General features: G+C 41.3%; 2 protein-coding genes across 3 annotated transcripts in view; one reads left to right on the top strand and one right to left on the bottom strand.

Annotated features, from left to right (window-relative positions):
• Positions 1-8: 8 nt before the first annotated feature.
• fermt3b (FERM domain containing kindlin 3b) lies at positions 9-11,588 on the bottom strand. The gene is given in 16 exon segments (XM_080465002.1): positions 9-861; positions 1,074-1,215; positions 1,669-1,793; positions 2,002-2,171; positions 2,174-2,219; positions 2,384-2,490; positions 2,846-2,970; positions 3,138-3,184; positions 3,410-3,544; positions 3,728-3,835; positions 3,915-4,017; positions 5,223-5,391; positions 5,723-5,839; positions 9,236-9,469; positions 10,301-10,475; positions 11,403-11,588. Coding segments are annotated over 15 exon segments (1,932 nt in total). The 5' UTR covers positions 10,425-10,475; positions 11,403-11,588; the 3' UTR covers positions 9-681.
• Positions 11,589-14,116: 2,528 nt separating this feature from the next.
• The window catches only part of macrod1 (mono-ADP ribosylhydrolase 1), a 127,171-nt gene continuing 123,570 nt past the window's right edge, over positions 14,117-17,717 (top strand). The window contains exons 1-3 of one of the 2 annotated variants that reach the window (XM_080465000.1): positions 14,117-14,637; positions 16,003-16,095; positions 17,037-17,144. In XM_080465000.1, coding sequence (XP_080321126.1) covers positions 14,247-14,637; positions 16,003-16,095; positions 17,037-17,144 — 592 coding nt within the window. In that variant the 5' untranslated portion in view covers positions 14,117-14,246. The remainder of the gene's footprint in view (positions 14,638-16,002; positions 16,096-17,036; positions 17,145-17,717) is intronic. The other variant, XM_080465001.1, reaches the window with a different exon arrangement.

Here is a 17,717-nt window from a genome sequence, read left to right as displayed (position 1 = left end):
ATGAAAGGTGGAGTTCTGTGTTTATTTTTATAGACGTTTATTCATAACTGTGGTAAATGTTTCAAGTGGACAGCTTGTCCCCGCCCTCCTCTGTCTTAGCTAGAATTCTGTGGCTGCTGCAAAGAGACATTCACTGCTGATAAAAGTCTGCGTGACAATGCTTCTGCAGCTTTGGACAAAACATCCCGACCACAGCTGATTACATTTCTGGGTCGAGTGAGTTGGAAATGATGAGTTGCCGCTGACAGATTCGGTGTTTGATTTTACATTTTTTGTGAGACTGGTGATTGTCAGGCTTGGTGATTGTGGAGCAGATGCCCAGTAGTTTGGCCCAGCAGTAGTCCAGCCTGGAGGGAGGGGGGGCAGTCAGCGTGTGGACCGCTGGAGTCTTGAACTGTCTGAACACGTTAAGTCTGCCGTCCACTGATACAGCTTTACAAATAACTAAGAGTGTGAGCGTGTGCATAGAACCGGCTGGATCCAAACTTGGATGACCAGATAACCTGACACATCTGCAATGAACAGAATATCTTGTTTTGACCTGCCCTGTTCTTATCTATTTGTTTCTGCCCGGGTGGAGCATAAAACCCTAATCCATGTGTGTTTTCCACCAGGGAGATTCTCAGCAGACCTGACAGGTCGTGAAAGATCCATTTGTTGTTTTGTGTGCACGTTTCAGTTTCAGAGGGCTTCGTGGCCACCCGTCAGCTTGTGGAAGAGCTCCTCGTTGAGAGTGTCGCTCTTCTCACGACTGCGCGTCGACATGAAAATGTAGCCGCCGATAAACTCGTGCACAATTTTGCAGTCGGCGGTCACGCAGCCAAAGGCAATGTTCACGTTCCCTTCAAACTCGATGGCCACCTGGAGGAGGCAGAGACACGCAGAGGAGAGGCAAGGGGTGAACAAATACAACAGTATTTCTTTTTTTTTTGATATTTCTCCCTTTACAAAACACGGCCTGAATCAAGTTATGACCTTTACATTCTGCTTTTGTTTGAAGGTTCGCCCACACGTACAGTATATCTGAAGATGGTGCCTCCAACTCATTTAACAAACCCCGATGTGTGTCACACCTGTCTGATGTCCCAGTTCACGTTCCACTGCTTCATGTTGTTGTAGCGCCAAGTTTTGACCACATCACCCACCGCAAGGTCAATGCGGATCAGACGGTTGGGAGCGATGCCCAGCACCTCGTCTTTTCGACTGCCTTTGAACCTGTAAAGCAAAAATTCCTTTCAGCTTTCGAAAAGTTCAGCAGTTCATACAGTCCATCTACAGAAGCAGACTGCCTTTTTTCACAACACATAGAAAGTATTTCTGTTTTATTTATAACTGCAGAGTAATATACAGTCACACGGAGGATCTTGTGACCCAGCTGTACATGCTCAGAAATCCTTCTTGCTTCAAAAATACTGGATTTCTTGCTTTTTAAGGCATCAGTCACAGATCAGCATATCTTGAAATGTATATTTCCTCTCAGGGATAAAATCCCTCCCTTTGTTCTGCTGCTGAAAGATTCATAGCTTTGATATCGCATTCATGTCAGCGAAGAGGAGGGTGTGAGAATAAATGTAAGTGCTTTATATGAACTCTGTCACACTGAATTCTATCCCTTAAAATGCTCACTGGCACACGATCAATTCTCAAAAGCTTTAAATCAAACTTCACCTGACAACAACATATGAGAGTCCAAAGTCGGGCAGGGCCTGCCAGATCTGCATGAAGCGCATCACGGCGTCTGTTAGTGAGAGCTGAGCCACGTTTTGGTAGGCGTCCAGGATACGAGGGGTCAACTGGAGGAGCAGGCACCGGGCAAAAGGACAGATTATATTTTGGCTGTCATGAGCAGAAACTGAGGAGATGTTGAAGGTACAAAGCTGTTAAATGACCTTATTATCATTATCATAATATTATCATTATTATTGCTTTGGTGCATCAGGATACTGTGGAGCAGCTCATCCATGTTATTCATTCATTCTGTAAAAACATCTCTTTCATTACCTGTTTGGGTTTGTACTTCTTATGGTAGCGCGGTGATACCAGACTGTGAGTGTTGATGCTTTCATCGCCGGCGTTGGCGTTGCCATGGGAACCGGAGTTGGTTTTCTGCATAGCCAGGAAGGAGCGGATGCTCTCGATCTCACTCTGGAAACTGCTGTCCGCGAGGCTTTTTTGGAGGCCAGCCGACACCCGGCCATCCACTGGGCGTACTGCTGCTCCTGGAGAGAGAGAGAGAGAGAGAGAGAGAGAGAGAGAGAGAGAGAGAGAGAGAGAGAGAGAGAGAGAGAGAGAGAGAGAGATTCAGTCATGAGATAAAAAATAAAGACACGTAGCTGTAGTGGAAAAGATGGAGGTCACACAACAATTATGTGTGTAAACTGACGTTCTCACAGCGAAGATAAACCTCGTTCATGCCCTCGGGGGCGGGTATAAGGAGTCGGATGAGGAACTTCTGTGCCGCCATGTTGACGTCCGGAGCCACTTCACATCCTGCAGACACAAAAAGTGATCCAGCACTGAAAGTACCGACTGACATGATGCCACAGACAAGACCTCAACTGTCCCAGAGTAATATTCATTCAATAATATGACTATATCATGGTTGTTATAGTAATCCAGGACCATCAAGGCACTTGAAACTGATGAATTATAAATTTCTGCAAGTTGCCTCTTTCTCAAAATGCCCTTTTCACTGTTAGGAACTTTGACTTTTCTTCCTCAACGTTCACAGTTATTCTCAAGACGACGATTCATGTGGCTCTAATACACAGTTGTTTTCAAACACAATGTTCTGGAAATGCATTTTCACTTCTATAGCACAGAAATAAGTTGTTATATTTGGTACCTTTAAGGTTAATATGTTGGATGGGCTCCCCAATGCTCTCCTCTTTGCTCTTGAAATAGGAGATGGACGTATCCTGGAACTTGAACCAGTACTGCTTATATCCTTTCAAAGTTAGCCTCTTGGGTCTGAAATGTATAAAAACTTTGCTCAGCTTTACAAAAACAGTTTCGTTTTTTATTTATGAAAATTCACCAGAGCTATAAAATCCATCCATACACTGTAATTGCATATTTGTATTTTTTTTAGAAAATCGATTTTTTTGTTGCTCTGCTTGTTGTGAATTAAATCTCACCTGAATAGCTTCAGGTAGTCGTTGAGCTCCGGGGCGGTCATATTGTCCTGAAATAAAAACATGAATCAAAAAGTTATGATACAATAATTTTCTTGTCATATTGTGGTTTCTGTATGATGTCACTGAATCCTTATGCAACAAGAGCCAGAGCAAGAGTCTGAGTCCCAACAAAAATGTAACATATCACAGTTATCCAAAGTTATGTCAAAATGATTTCCTGAAATATGCATAAGCAATAAAGTTGCTTTCTGCTGCGATGCAGTGAGTCTGACCAGTAAGTCGGACGCAGAGCTGCTCTCTCCCTCCATCTTGACCTCCAGCGACTGCAGGGCGGACTCCAGGTCGTCCATGGCCGCACTGGTGCTCAGCGTCTGGGGCTCGGACTGAGACACCTTACTGATGTGGTACTGCAACGCGGAAACCAGAATGGTTGTCAAATGGATGGAACACAACAACATCGCTGAAACAAAAAGGCTCACCCCTGCTTCCCTACTCTTAGAATTGATTGTCTTTGAATTATAGATTGTATTCACTGACTTTGAAGGGGTTTCAATATACAGCGTTTCCACTTCAGCTGCAATAGTTCCTACCTGCAGAGCTCCAAACAGCATCATCTCCTCCTCTGTGCAGTCGATGTCCTCCAGCAGCACGGCCCAGCGGGCCTGTTCGTACAGCTGGGTCAGACGCACAACATCGTACTGCAGAACAAGACACAGAGGGTGAAAAGGCACACACATACACAGCGTGTATGTAAAGGCAGCCGGCACAAGCACACACCTTAGGTTCTATGTCGTATAAGGAGTAGTATTTGAAGCGCAGCCAGAGTTTGTCATTGTCTTGGATGCCCTGCTGCAGAAGACATCGAGAGGAGTCCAACCACCTGACGGAGAAACAAATTTCATGTTTATCCTTAATGTGTGAAGTGAATGAATCGTACCATGTAACATGGTCATGTATGATAAATGTGTTTCTACACATTAAAAATATAAAAACAACAATTCAATGTTATTTTTATGACTTACATGGACAGTGCTCATCAGTCAAAAGAAAAAAAAGAGTGTAATTTATCCACATTTAGTCCAAAACAGACTCAATTGTATCTTTTGCCCCCATTTTTTTCTTAAATTGGCAACTTGAAACTAGAAATGAATACCTATATTAACTACACATGGTTAATCTGGTTACCTGATTAGTAACTCTGTGCAAGAAAGTTTTCAAGGGAACAATGTCATGTCATATCAAACGAGGCAAAGATGGGCATATTTAATTTTTAAGAGATCAATAAAAAAGCCACGTGTATGAAACTTATCTTGTGTTTTCATGAAACGTACCATTTAGTTAGTTATAATTGAGTAAATTATCTCATTTTGTTTGGCCTCAATGGCCAAAGCTGTTAAAGTTTGAAGCAGCTTTGAACCTCGAAAGAAGTGGCAGAGGCCAAAAAAGAAAATATATAAAACCTAATTTTTCTTCAGAAGATTTGAGAGCGTTCACGTTATCTGAAGTGGCAGCCACAGTTCATTTCACAGAGACTAAGAGCCCTTCAAAAAGTTGTGCTATAATCCAGTCACAGGCACTGGAGGTATGTCTTTATCAGCACATTAGATAAAGAGAGTTTGAACTTCAGACCCCTCACTTTGGCAGCAGCTCATTTTAATAAATGAGCTGCTGCTGGAAGTTGATGAGCTTCTGCGAAAAAAAAAGAAAAAATTGCCTTGAATTGACTTTTATTATTAAGATTGGGTTTTGATAGGCGGTGGCATGAGGAGCGTATTTGTCAAACGGTTTGATGAGGTGTCAGTCGGCTCCTCGCTGTGAGACTCGTCGTGCCACACACACACACACACACACACACACACACACACACACACACACACACACACACACACACACACACACACACACACACACACACACACACACACACACACACACACACACACACACAACCACACAACCACACACACACACACACACACACACACACACACACACACACACACACACACACACACACACACACACACACACACACACACACACACACACACACACACACACACACACACACACGTTCAGGCGTACCTGCCATTGATGTGCGCCTTGTCTACTACGCTCGCTGGCCGGTACTGCTTGGCTATGACCTCGGGGGCGGGCGGAGGCTGAGTGACGGACAGCAGCTTGTAGATAGCCTCCATCTCAGCTGAGTCGGCAAAGTGGGCAGGCATGCCTTGATACAGACAGGGCCGAGACACTGCAGAGGATGTGGGAACATGTTACAGGGCTTCTGTAGCTACTAAATAAAACAGTTTACGCTCATCTTTAATGTGGTACAGGCTTGTGTGTGCATTTAATTTTTTTTTTTAAGGTGATTACTTCTGACCAATACACACGATAGAAAAAAACTATGGAAGTAATCCCAGGTCCCCGATTTGAATGAATGAAATAGCTAGAATCTGAACTACAGTTTTTAAATTGTGAACAAAATCAAAAGTTATAAAATAGAATTCACTCAACTATCTTATTTCAAAGCAAAAATTGTTCCATCATGCCAGCAGTGTAAATAAGACATGATGAGGGCATACCTGAAGAAAGTGGCACCCCAGTCAGGTCATACACCTCCCTTGTCAAATCTTTATCTTTCTTCTTCTTTTTTTCTTCCACAGGCCGAAGGAGGGAGAGCTCTTCTGGGTGCCGGATGTCTGTGGAGTTAACAGAATAAAAAAGTATTGGTATTGGTATTGGTATTGGTATTGGTATTGGTATTGGTATCGGTATCGGTATCGGTATCGGTATTGGTATTGGTATCGGTATCGGTATCGGTATTGGTATTGGTATTGGTATTGAGCTGGAATAACCAGAACTGTTGCCATAAGGGTGACACTATACTAGTTAGGTCATGTTTCCAGGACACAGGATCACCATCTGCTTATGGTGAAGTTATTTGGTGAAAGTGTTGGTAAAAGTGTGAATGTGGTTGTTTTGACACTCCTTGTTCACCCAGTGGTGGACCGGCAGGCTGTCCAGGGTGTGCAGCCTTCTATAACCAGGAGATCCAGCCTTTAGGATTCTATAGTGCTTTGGACATCGGTTAATGAAAAAAAAAAAAAAAAAAGTTACTATTCAGTTTCCGAAAGTAGCAGCTCGATGTTTGTGATTAGATTATTTTTACCTCCATTTTTATTTATTTTTTTCTAAAATCTGTGGCGATCACAACTTGTTTGCGTTGAACAAATACAATCTGGTTATTTATTTTCACACAGCTGTGTGAACAGAAACACAGTGAATCAGGCGGCTCTGCCAGTTATGTAGACAATACCAGCTGGTGACATTATTACTGTGTAATTACTGTGCAAACAGCGCTACTGTGAATACCTACAGCAAATATACGACATCAGCACTGAAATCCCAATCGGTTCCTAAAGGATCACAATCAAGATATTGCTGAAATAAGTATCACAGTTACAGTTATATACCTTTCAAAATACTTAACTTTAGCTAAAGCGGCTGTCTTAACCACTGTTCTGCTGTATCTGTTTACTAAACTCCTGTTTGTTGGTTTGCACTACCAAAGTCTCTCTGGTGCATTGTTTGTACGTGTGACTCCAGATCATAAGACTGTGTGATCAAAGAGTTCATTTTCTATTGAGATTCAAATGATCTCTATATGTGTGTTTCATTAGTGAGCATGCAGTCTCTTAGATCTAATTTCCCTCACAAGTCTTGCCAGCACTATTGCATCCAACATGTTTAGAGTTCTCACAGAGCTAAGCAATGAAAGATCGGTGAAGTCACAGCGAATTCACAACATCACCGCGGACATTTGGACCAGCTCCACATAGTCACTGAGATTGGTGACTTTTAGTTGGATAAAGCGATATGGAAGATGGATGTATGGACAGCTGACCGTACTTGTCCCTGGTGACGTTGTTTAACGCGAATGATAACATTAAATAATTGACAGTTCTCCTGACGGGTCATTATGAGCTGTTTATCATCTCGAAGTGGTGAAAGCGTGTCGAACGAATGTCATTTTTTGGTTTCAGAAGGCGATGTGGTCGAATCACATCAAGAAAAATGTGGATATTTTCTTCTTGACAGAGCTCAGGCTGCTGAGTCAGGAGAGATCTTTAAAAATAATCTTATATTTGATGGGACTCATCTGGTCAATCAAAGCATTTAGGATTCCTACGTTTGTCATTTATAGACCCTTTTTTTTTTTTTTAATAACATGTACATTAAATGATTTACATTGCTCTTCAATATACTCTGTGGTGCAAATATTGTGCGTGTGACTCCAGATCAGAAACGTGCATGTCCAAATCATATCACATTGAATGACTTGGAAAATTCATCAGTCTCAAAGAAGACATTTTGAAATGCACATCCATGCACACAGAAATATAACAAAACATATGCGAACCTAATAACTGCAGTCACGCCCGTTGTGTCTCGTCGTGACCGTTTCCAGGATTTCCCTGCATTATGTGTAAATGTAGGTGTTTGACTCAGACGGTGATCTCCAGATGGCAGAAACACACCAAACACTGCAAACGCTTTCCTGGTTGCTGCCGGGATTGTTACTATAGGGGGTCATTTTAATAATTCACTTGATCAACGCTTATAATTATTGGATCTCAGTGGGTCTTTGCATGAATCAGACTGGCACGTAATTACTGAAGGAAGTAAAGCTTCCAGTTAAAGCATTGTTAAAGACTCTCTTTCATTCTGTTCTCCCGCAGAAGCGTTTCCTTTGTTTTTATCCACAAAGGGATTCAGCGGAGGTTTTATTCCTGTGTGTGTGTTCCTATTCTTTGTTTGAACTACATGGTGCAATGCAACTTTCATCCAAATGGGAGCTTTCTGTGTCTTTAAACCCTCTGAGCTGTTTTTTTTTTTTTGTCTTTCTTTTTTTTCTGACAGATTTCATTATTTCCTCCCTGCCTGCTGCTTTTCAAAACCTTTCCAGTTGGCTGTCACCTCCTGGGGATTTCTGGTGAGGAATTGAGACCGAGAAGTGCCAGAATTAGACTAAATGAAAGCATGAAGCAGATGGCGAAGGTCTTGCTTTCTGGTAATAGTGTTTGGGTGTCGTTACAGCCAGTAACAGCGAGGCATATTAATGAGATACTTTTACAAATTTCAATAACGAGGTTATGAACAGCTGTCTTACACTGTCAGTACTTACAATCAGTGTGACGTCTGAGACGTCGAACCAGAGAAGAAATAAGGATTATACTGGTGACAAATGATTTGGTTGTTGAGAAAAGGAAACACTCCTAGTTTTAAAGGGCTGTTATGTAGAATTTGAGTCATGCCTCTGTTGCACAGTGGATGGCGGTGTTGAGTGACCTTAATGCCAGTCTGTTCTAATGCCGTCACTCTTTTGGCTCTTCTGTTTGTCTGCGGTCCAGATTGAGCCCAGGACTTAAATAATACATGCCTGCATATACGAGAAGCCGTTGTTTCCAAAACTATGAGTCGGGATCCAATGTGGGTCCAAGGACCAATTTTCTTTAGGTTGCCAGATTTGGAAAAAGTACAGTTTTTGAATTAAAGAATGTACTTTTTTCACAAAACAGTGTGTGAGTCAGGGTCACATGATTGTGCAATGGCTGACACTCTCCAGAAACGAGATGTTTTTGTGTAGAGTTTGTATATTTCCCCTGTGCATGGATGGGCCTTCTGCAAGTAGCCTGGTTTATTCACACAGTCGAAAATTATGAATTTGAGGACCGTTGAAGACCCTAAATTTATTGTGAAAGACTGGTGACCTCTCCAGTGGTCAAGAGAGTCTTTGCCATAGCTGGCCAGCTATGTTAATCTCTCTCTCTCTCTCTCTCTCTCTCTCTCTCTCTCTCTCTCTCTCTCCTCTCTCTCTCTCTCTCTCTCTCTCTCTCTCTCTCTCTCTCTCTCTCTCTCTCTCTCTCTCTCTCTCTCTCTCTCTCTCTCTCTCTCTCTCTCTCTCTCTCTCTCTCTCTCTCTCTCTCTCTCTCTCTCTCTCTCTCTCTCTCTCTCTCTCTCTCTCTCGTTTGTCATGGTCTTTTTTTTTTTTTTATACATAAGAAGAATACATGAATGAATAAAGACAAACTCACTGAGCATTCTGCAGATGGCCATCACGGTCTGGAAGACGGGGGTGGCGAAGCTGGCCCGGAGCCTTACTGTAATGCCGCTGGGGAGCCCCACTTTCAAGGCCTTATGCTGAGGTATGAAGACCAGCCGAGCGTCGGCATGGATGCCATATTTCTCCAGAGTCCAGGGCGTTCGCAGTAGCCACTGCTGCTTCTGCTCCCACCATAGAGCGTGGTCCGACCAGTCACGCTGGATCTCTTCGGAGGAAAATCACACAAGAATGAAGAGTGACAGGGAAGTCATTCTTTTTTCGTCGCAATCGATAAAAAGGCCGATTAGATCATTTTATCAGACAGAATGTCTTGTCAATACACTGTTTGTTCCTTTTATCCTGTCACCGAAGCTATGCAATGTATTTTCTGTCAGAGGCCAGACAGTGCTCACAAGTGAAACCAAAAAGAGGTCGTTTAAATCATCGGGCCAGTATGCATATATTATTCAACTGGCTATAAAGCAGACAACTGGAAATAAAAAATGTTGTGAATTTGCCCCGGCACCGCCAGTGTTGGACTTGTCCGCAAAGCGGTGGACAAGTTTACGAACTCTGTGAATCATGGCTGATAGTGCTGTGCCCAACTGTATAGCAGTGGATTCTAACAATAATTTAAGCCACTTGGATACAGAGAGAAATGTCTTCCAAGACACATGACCAAGTCCAGTTGACCTGATTCAATTTGCTTTAATATGCCGTTGACCTGGACGAATGAGAATATGCATATATACACACTTAAGCAGTGATGTAGTCGACATCATATGCAGATTTACTCACTAAAAAGGCTCCAGGTTCACTTTAGCACCAATAAATATACTTTGTATTTCCATACGATATGGGCCTAAAGGAAATGAAGAGTCGAAACTGGAACTAAATGTTATTCTTTATGAATAACGTGTAATAGGAATTCATGGCAAATTGTGTTCTGCCTTGGTTACTTGTGTTTTATGAAGTATTATCGATGCATTCCTGTGTGCACATGCTAATCATGAAACTTTTTTAAGTCTGACAGATGAAAAGGGACAGAGTGACCCACGTGTCTTTTCCACCAACTTGAGAATAACCCCTCCGACGTGAAGGTCAGAGGTCACGCTGAGGGTGACAGGTGGGGCGTCGGGCCCCAGGTCCTCCACTGTGACTGACAGGTCCCACGCCGCCATACTGGGAGAGGGAGAGGAAAGGAGAGTGAGAGGGAAACGCAGGAGACAGGTCTGACGGAGCGAGTTGACAGGTACAGGGGAAGGGGGGAAGAGAGCAAAAGAGACAAACACAGAGAAAGTTACAGAGGCAAGGAAAGGAAAGCTTCCTGTCCAGCTAATAGTGACTAATAATCAAATACAGTGGCTGCTCAGCAGAGGATGCATTATGTGCTATGAATGTGTTTTTGTTTAGTGCCAGTTAAAATGTGTCAATCAAGACTCGTAATTGATCCATTCAATGAAAGTGAATCTTTCACTTGTTGATTCATCCGTAGCTCTCACACAAAACATTGTCATAAATAATTTGCTGCTTTGTAAAAGTTACGAACACACTCGGAAAAGTCATTAAGTATAGAAACCGACAGGAGAAATATAAAGCACACATGCTGAGATACAAACAATGGCTCAGTTTTTCGAGACATTTGCTGCCACGATCATAGTCCAGTGTCACAATGACACAAACATGTTTGATGACTACAGTTTGATGACAACTTCCTATTTTGGCTATCACCAGAGACGCACACTTCCGCTTTCCGATCCGCTCAGAGACGAGTTCATCCAGCGCTCATACAGTCCCATCCTGCATGAAAGCCTGAGCTGAGCCTATATTATAAATCTTACATTGAAGAGTTAAATCGTGTTATATTCCATGTATACTTTTTCAAAGGCTACAAATACGCACATTGCATACCTTCATTAAGCCCAGCGCAGCTCTGTCGAATGTAAAAGCTTTGTTTGCCTACAGTTATCATCAACTTAATCTTTTTACATGACACTGTATAGAGGGCTGTGACTTTAACACCAACCCCTCATCTGTGGATTCAATACGACACTCCCAAACATTGACTACGTACATGCCTTTCCCCAACCCTCTCACGGTCCTCGTGCTTTCTACCACACCATCAAACCCCGACAGACACACACCGTAAAGGACCATACCGTCAAATCTCCTCAGTCCAGGATTTTTCAACAAATGGAAGGTGCTTCACCCTTCTTCTTCTTCTGGTCAGACCGCTGAAGGAGTTTCTCAGGTTCTTCTGTGAGATCGTGCAGTATTTTCTCTTCTCTTGGGCTGGGCCGGCTGTGGTCTGTGGAGCTGTCAGAGCTGCTTGTGTCACCTCCGTCAAGAGGTTCCTTTTTTCTTGTCAGTTTCCGCCAAGCGGAAATGTAAAAAAAGAGTTTGAACTTTTTGACTGACAAGACAGTCTGAATAATGTGTGTGTGTGTGTGTGTGCAAATACCAGGGCATATGCGCATGTAGGTAGGAGCACTATCTACTGCTGAAACAGTTGGAAGACACATTGCGGTACAAACAGGAACATAATTAGATAAACAGAACAAAAAATAAATAAATGTCACCGACATTTCTGTCTGAGGATCAATGTGTGTTTGCTGCTTTTTAAAAAGCCTCATCTGAGTCAATAAAACAAAGAGTCAATGGGAGCTCACTGTTTTACTGCCTGATCTGTACGTGCGTTAAAGCAAACACAATAGACTGCCAGCAACTTGCCAGATGAGGAGCTCTGTAAAAAATCAATCATGAAAAGCATTTATGTGGCATCACATGTGATAAAATTCTGGAAACCTAAAGACAAAAAACAGAAGGTGTCAGGGGGAAAATGACAAATTGTCAAGTTATATTAAAAAAATGGCTGATGATAAAATTAAGAAATTAAAAAAAGGACACAGAAAACATTTAAATTGATTAAAAGACATTCACTATAAATATATTAAAGGAAGATCACACATTGCTATGAACATTAAAAAAAAGAAGCTCTGCAACAAACAGCATGAAAGAATGCATTAATCGTGAGAAAGATACAGTGATGTCACACATCAAATTAAAAAGCCGAAATGTGGCGACACACATCCATAAGCAATTTCAACATGCTCCAAACACAACATCAGCAACCACCAAATGAATAACAAAACTACACGTCACATCATCAACCCACGAGCATGATAATACTCTGCCCTTTTACTTGGACACCAACATTATTGAAATAAACTTTTTCATTGCAGAGATACTGTATACTCTTTTTAATTTAGAGTAAACAATTTAGAGCTGAAGGTTTAAAAAAAAGCTGATTTGAAAACCAACGCAATGGCATGTGTTTTCTGCAGGTTGAGAGCCCCATAATATAAACGTTCTCACTGCAAACACTCTGTTACCTTTATTCACCTGGTAAGAACTCAAGCTGACCGACTGAGATCAATCCATTAATGTCAGGAGGATGCCTACTGCATTGGGAATCGAGGGATTGTTACCATGCTCAAAGAAATTCAAAGGCATTTCACAGGGAGCCGGCACAGGGGGAGTTATCGTTCTGTCTTTTGGTTCCTAAGATAACAGTGGCAGCAGTCCTTTGCTCAAATATAACAAGGAGATGAAGTGGCGATTTGAAAGACAAGCTTCACACTGATCACAGGCAAAATTCATAAAGAAAAAGTGGAAACTTTTGGGAGGTCTGCGGATGACATAATCACCCATTTTTCAGCATGAGTCACCGGATTATCAAAACACAGGTCAGCAACAAAAGCAAATTTTTAAAGAAGCCTAGATACCATTGCTTCTAAGATGGACAAGATTTTAAAGCTCGTGAACATTTAAGACACTAGAACATTAGTTTCCTTCATATTGTATTTAAGATTTTTTTTTTAATGTCATTCAAAGTTGCACGAATCTGAAGACTTTGAATGCATGTAAGATTTTCTTTCATCGGCAGAAAATGGATAGTGGTAGGATGCTGAGTAGTGGGGTCAATCACAAACATGTAAAGTGAAAAACAAATGCGGGAAAGAACTGCCCTGTTGTTAATGACATGTAAGCCAAGCAAGAAATGGAGAATTACTTGTAAATTTTCAGTGCAAGTGATGCAAAAGATCAATTTATCTGATATTGTCACTGATCAATCTGAATAGACTAAAACTGAGCTTTACCTCAGTCTGCTTTGTCTCTTGTTCATTCTAAACGGATAGACTATTTTTAATATTTCAGAAAACCAATGCAGGCTTAGGAAGAACATGCAAACTCCACACCACAATTATTATTATTATAAAAAAAAAAATTTTGGGGGGGGGGGGCAGTAAACTATGAGGAAAAATCTTAAAAATCGATTACATCAATTAGGGTCGAGTTCGGATGTATCGACAGGATTACACTATTGTGTATACTTCAGGGTCAAGCTATTTGTAGGAACGGTCACTGTGTAATTTGTTTGACGCCAGGCGTTTAGCTGTTTGAGGATGAGTTACAGAGTTTCTATGCTAAAATGAGGAGATTATGTGTTTCAAGACTGAAGACCAAATGCACACCGTCTAGATAACTGGAATTTTACGACTGAAGTTATAATTCACTTTCCGTGTTTTGCCGGGTGATTGCTACATTTCCGACGATCGCGAAGTAAGCACAAACTTGAACCTCGGTTCCGGTTCTTTCATTTAACAACAGAGCAGTGGAGGACAATGGATTTGACAATTAATATAGGAGGACTGCTGATTTCTTAAAACGCCCAATTGCCTTCTGTATCAATAATTGTTATTATTATTTACATATCTATATGTTCATGTATTTTATCGGTTGCTTTTATACGTAATCTTTTAAAAACAGTAGTCGGACACCCCTCTAAATGGTACATTCCACACCTTACTTCCTAAACAAAAATGGCACATGAGAAGTGAGGGAGGCGTGTAATCATATCGAAAACGAAACCTTACGGGTGCTCCACTTCACTCACACACTTAATTTGACCCGTTAATCTCCCCGCTCGCTGTCAGTCTGGCATGGCGCTGCAAATATCAGCTCGACTTTCAGTCACCAGAGCCCTGCCGAGCGTCCCCGGCCCGTTGTCCCGGGCCGGTGTCAGGTTCAAGCCCGCAGTCGCCTCCGGGAAGCCCCCAGCAACAAGTGCTTCGCGGAGCCATATTTCCTCTGCCCGTCAAGCAAACACGTTCTCCACCAGTACAGCAGCCGCGCTTTGGAAATCCGGCCAGTGGAACCACCCTCCCTCTACCAGCGGGGGAAGGACAGGCTGGCTGGGCAGGTTCGCCCTCGGTGCTGCCCTCGGATTGAGCGCAGCCGTTCTGGTTCAGTCCGTCCACACAGGAGCCATCACCGCCATGGCCCGAAAAGTTGACCTGGACTCCGCAGAGGGGGACTGGAGGGAGATCAAGGGTGAGAGTGCTCAACCCAGGCCCCAGAGAGTGTAATCTTCTCGAGTAACACTCAAGTATCACCTGTCCAGCTGTAAACAGATTCAACATGCCTGTCTGCAGTCTGGTTTTATTTTGAAAGTCACACATCTTAATCCACGGGTCACACAAAACATCATACAAACAGATCCGTTTGTCCATAAAGAGCAAGATTTCTCAGACGTAGAAATGTCAATATACAGAATTGTTATAGATTTTTTAACTCTGTGCTGTGTTCTGGAGACCTTCTGTTTATAAACCATAATATTGTGTAGAACGCACGACAAAACTGAAATCAGTACAGGACAAATACATGTGGGCTACATCTTTTTCTTTTTTTTTTTTATCTGATGATGTAAGGTGTCCTTGAGTGTCATAAAAGCCGCTATACAAATAAAAGGTTTATTATCAGGGACGTGCATAGACCTTTGAAGGGGCAGGTGCTCCAATTTAACAAAAGGACACACCAGGCCTGAAATATATAAGAAAAGTGGTTGGTATGATAACAATGGTTTATTATTATAAATCAGAAAACGTCACATTTAGCTTTCATATAGTCATGCTGTCATTGACACTGGCATGACACTGAAAAGCAAAGCACAATCCCAATTTTAAAAAGGTTTTTATCATGATAGTGTGCATAGAAATCTACAGGAAGTATTGCAATTGACAAGACAACGGGGCACATCTAAGGTGCACTGATAATAAAACAACCAAGTGGAGGAGGTTATTTATAAAAAAAAAAATTAAAAACCATAAAATGATGAGCATATTAGAAAGGCATTGTTAAAGGAAAATGGCCAGATGTTGATAAATTTTCAATTTCCACTTTTAACTTCCAATATTTACTGTGTTTCATGTCATCAAAGATTCAGGGAATATGAAGGAACCTCTGTGTCAGATAAGGCATCCTGTAAACATTTGTGGTCTTCAATATCGAAAGGCATTTGTCAAAAATAGTAACATTCGAAGAGTTTTATCTTTTGTATATTGTTCCAGGTTTTTGGGAATTTGGGCTGAACATTATAGGAATCATATTATATAGCTTTCTAACACTTAGACATGGTCTCACTAACCATTACAAAGTGAATTTTGCATAATATGACCCCTTTAAGGGTTGCTCAATGTAGCTTTATTAGCTTTACTCACTTTTTTCTTTAAGTTTGTAAGTGTTTGTTGTCATTTTACAGTTGTTGTTGGTTCTTTGAGGTGTGTACCTTTCCAGATACTGTTTTTTATTTTTAAAGCAATTCTTTAATTTGGTGCTGTGAAATGATAAAAATAAAAAAAAATGTTCAAGCTGCCAGATTATTTACTGCCTGATGTCTTTCTCTAACTTCTCTCTCAGACTACTTGATGTCTCTGGCGGACAGGCGACCACTCTACAGGACGTCTGCCTTTGTGGCGCTGGATGACATCCCGGTGTGGACTCCCGCAGCAGGTCAGACACCCACCATCAGTCACCGCTACCACCGGCTTTGTTCAGAGTCAGATAGAAGCCGCGGTGAGGCAGTCGGAGACAAATGAAAACTTGTGCTGCCATCAGATATCACAACAAGGAATCTACAGCGACTTCACATTTCCAAATCATGAGAACTATCCGCATCTTAGGTTTATATCATTTCTTGAATCAATACATACCAATATCAGTATTCATCAATCATGGAAGTAGAAAAATCATCTTTTTTAAAATTACTTGCTTGAAATAATGCAAAGAGATTTGTCTTATATGTGTGTACAGTATGTATATATGTATTTCTAGTGTGTGCAAATAGGTCTATATCTATCTATCTGAATGACTGTCTGTCTTTCTATCTATAAACCACAAGCTACCCTTCAAAAACCTCAGTTTATACACTTTGACTAAGTAATGACAATACGCCATCGGTGTTTAAGACGAATGTGTTTCCCCCCCCCCCCAAAAAAAATCTATCAAACATATGCATGAAAATTAAACCACAATTTTCTCTTAAAATGAAGACATAGAATAACTTAAACTGAGTGTATGGCTTCTTTTTTCCCCCCAAATAATAAAGGTTGCTACTTAAGTAGGAATGCATGCGAGTATTGTGCATCAACCTCTTTATGTATGCAACTCGTTTTTTACTATCCATCAGGAATGTTTGTGTTCCACTGTAGTCTCAAATGCCATTCAAAGAACAGCTTTGGAAGAAGCTTTAAAAACCCATAAAAACTTAAATATCTGAATCAATAATAATAGTAATGATAAAGAATATTGTGCAAAGTCCTTCTCTCGTCATTTATATTGAAAGCGTTACATTTCTCTCATTCTCATTTTTAAGATTAGAAACACGTTTCTAACACTTATTAACCAGGTTGATAGAAAATTAAATGCACTGTTCATATGTATCTCGTTATCAGGTGGTGCCAAGTTGAATCTCTACCCGAGAAATGAACAACTGGACAATAAGATTTCCGTATACAGCGGCGACATCACCAAGCTGGAGGTTGGCGCGATTGTCAATGCAGGTATGTGTGCTGCAAGCTGGAAGTGTTTGGATCGTCTCATGCATGGAAAAGTAAAAAAACAAAATACGCTTCATAATATTTACCTTATCTCGCTCAATTGCAATACAATGAAAAAGTTTCACTACAAGACAAATGGAATACACAAGAACACAAGAACATGAAGATTGAGAGCCATTGCTGAATAGTACCCTGAATAGTACCCTGAATAGTACCCTGAATAGTACCCTGAATAGTACCCTGAATAGTACCCTGAGTAGTACCCTGAGTAGTACCCTGGAAACTTTTAACAGAGCTGAAGTTTATGTTGCATCTCAATGCCGATGCAATTATGTACCGACTTCTTTGAGAAAAACTTTAAAAATCCCACAGACTCCTTCGATTTAATCAGCCGATACCAGGTATGGTTTCTACCAATTAAATGATCTGGAAATATTGTGGTTATATTTAGGATTAGATTCTTTGCAGTACCTCAAACGTATTGTGACCCTTCAATGTTTCTGAAACTTTATCCCTATCATCATAATATCCCCACTTCTTGTCTGTCTCATTTAAGGTTATGTCAGTTTTTTTTTT

This window comes from Lipophrys pholis, assembly GCF_963383615.2.
Source record: "Lipophrys pholis genome assembly, chromosome: 6".
Classification (NCBI taxonomy): Eukaryota; Metazoa; Chordata; class Actinopteri; order Blenniiformes; family Blenniidae; genus Lipophrys; species Lipophrys pholis.
Note: the sequence above shows the minus strand (reverse complement) of the source record. Positions and strands in the feature narration are given on the sequence as shown.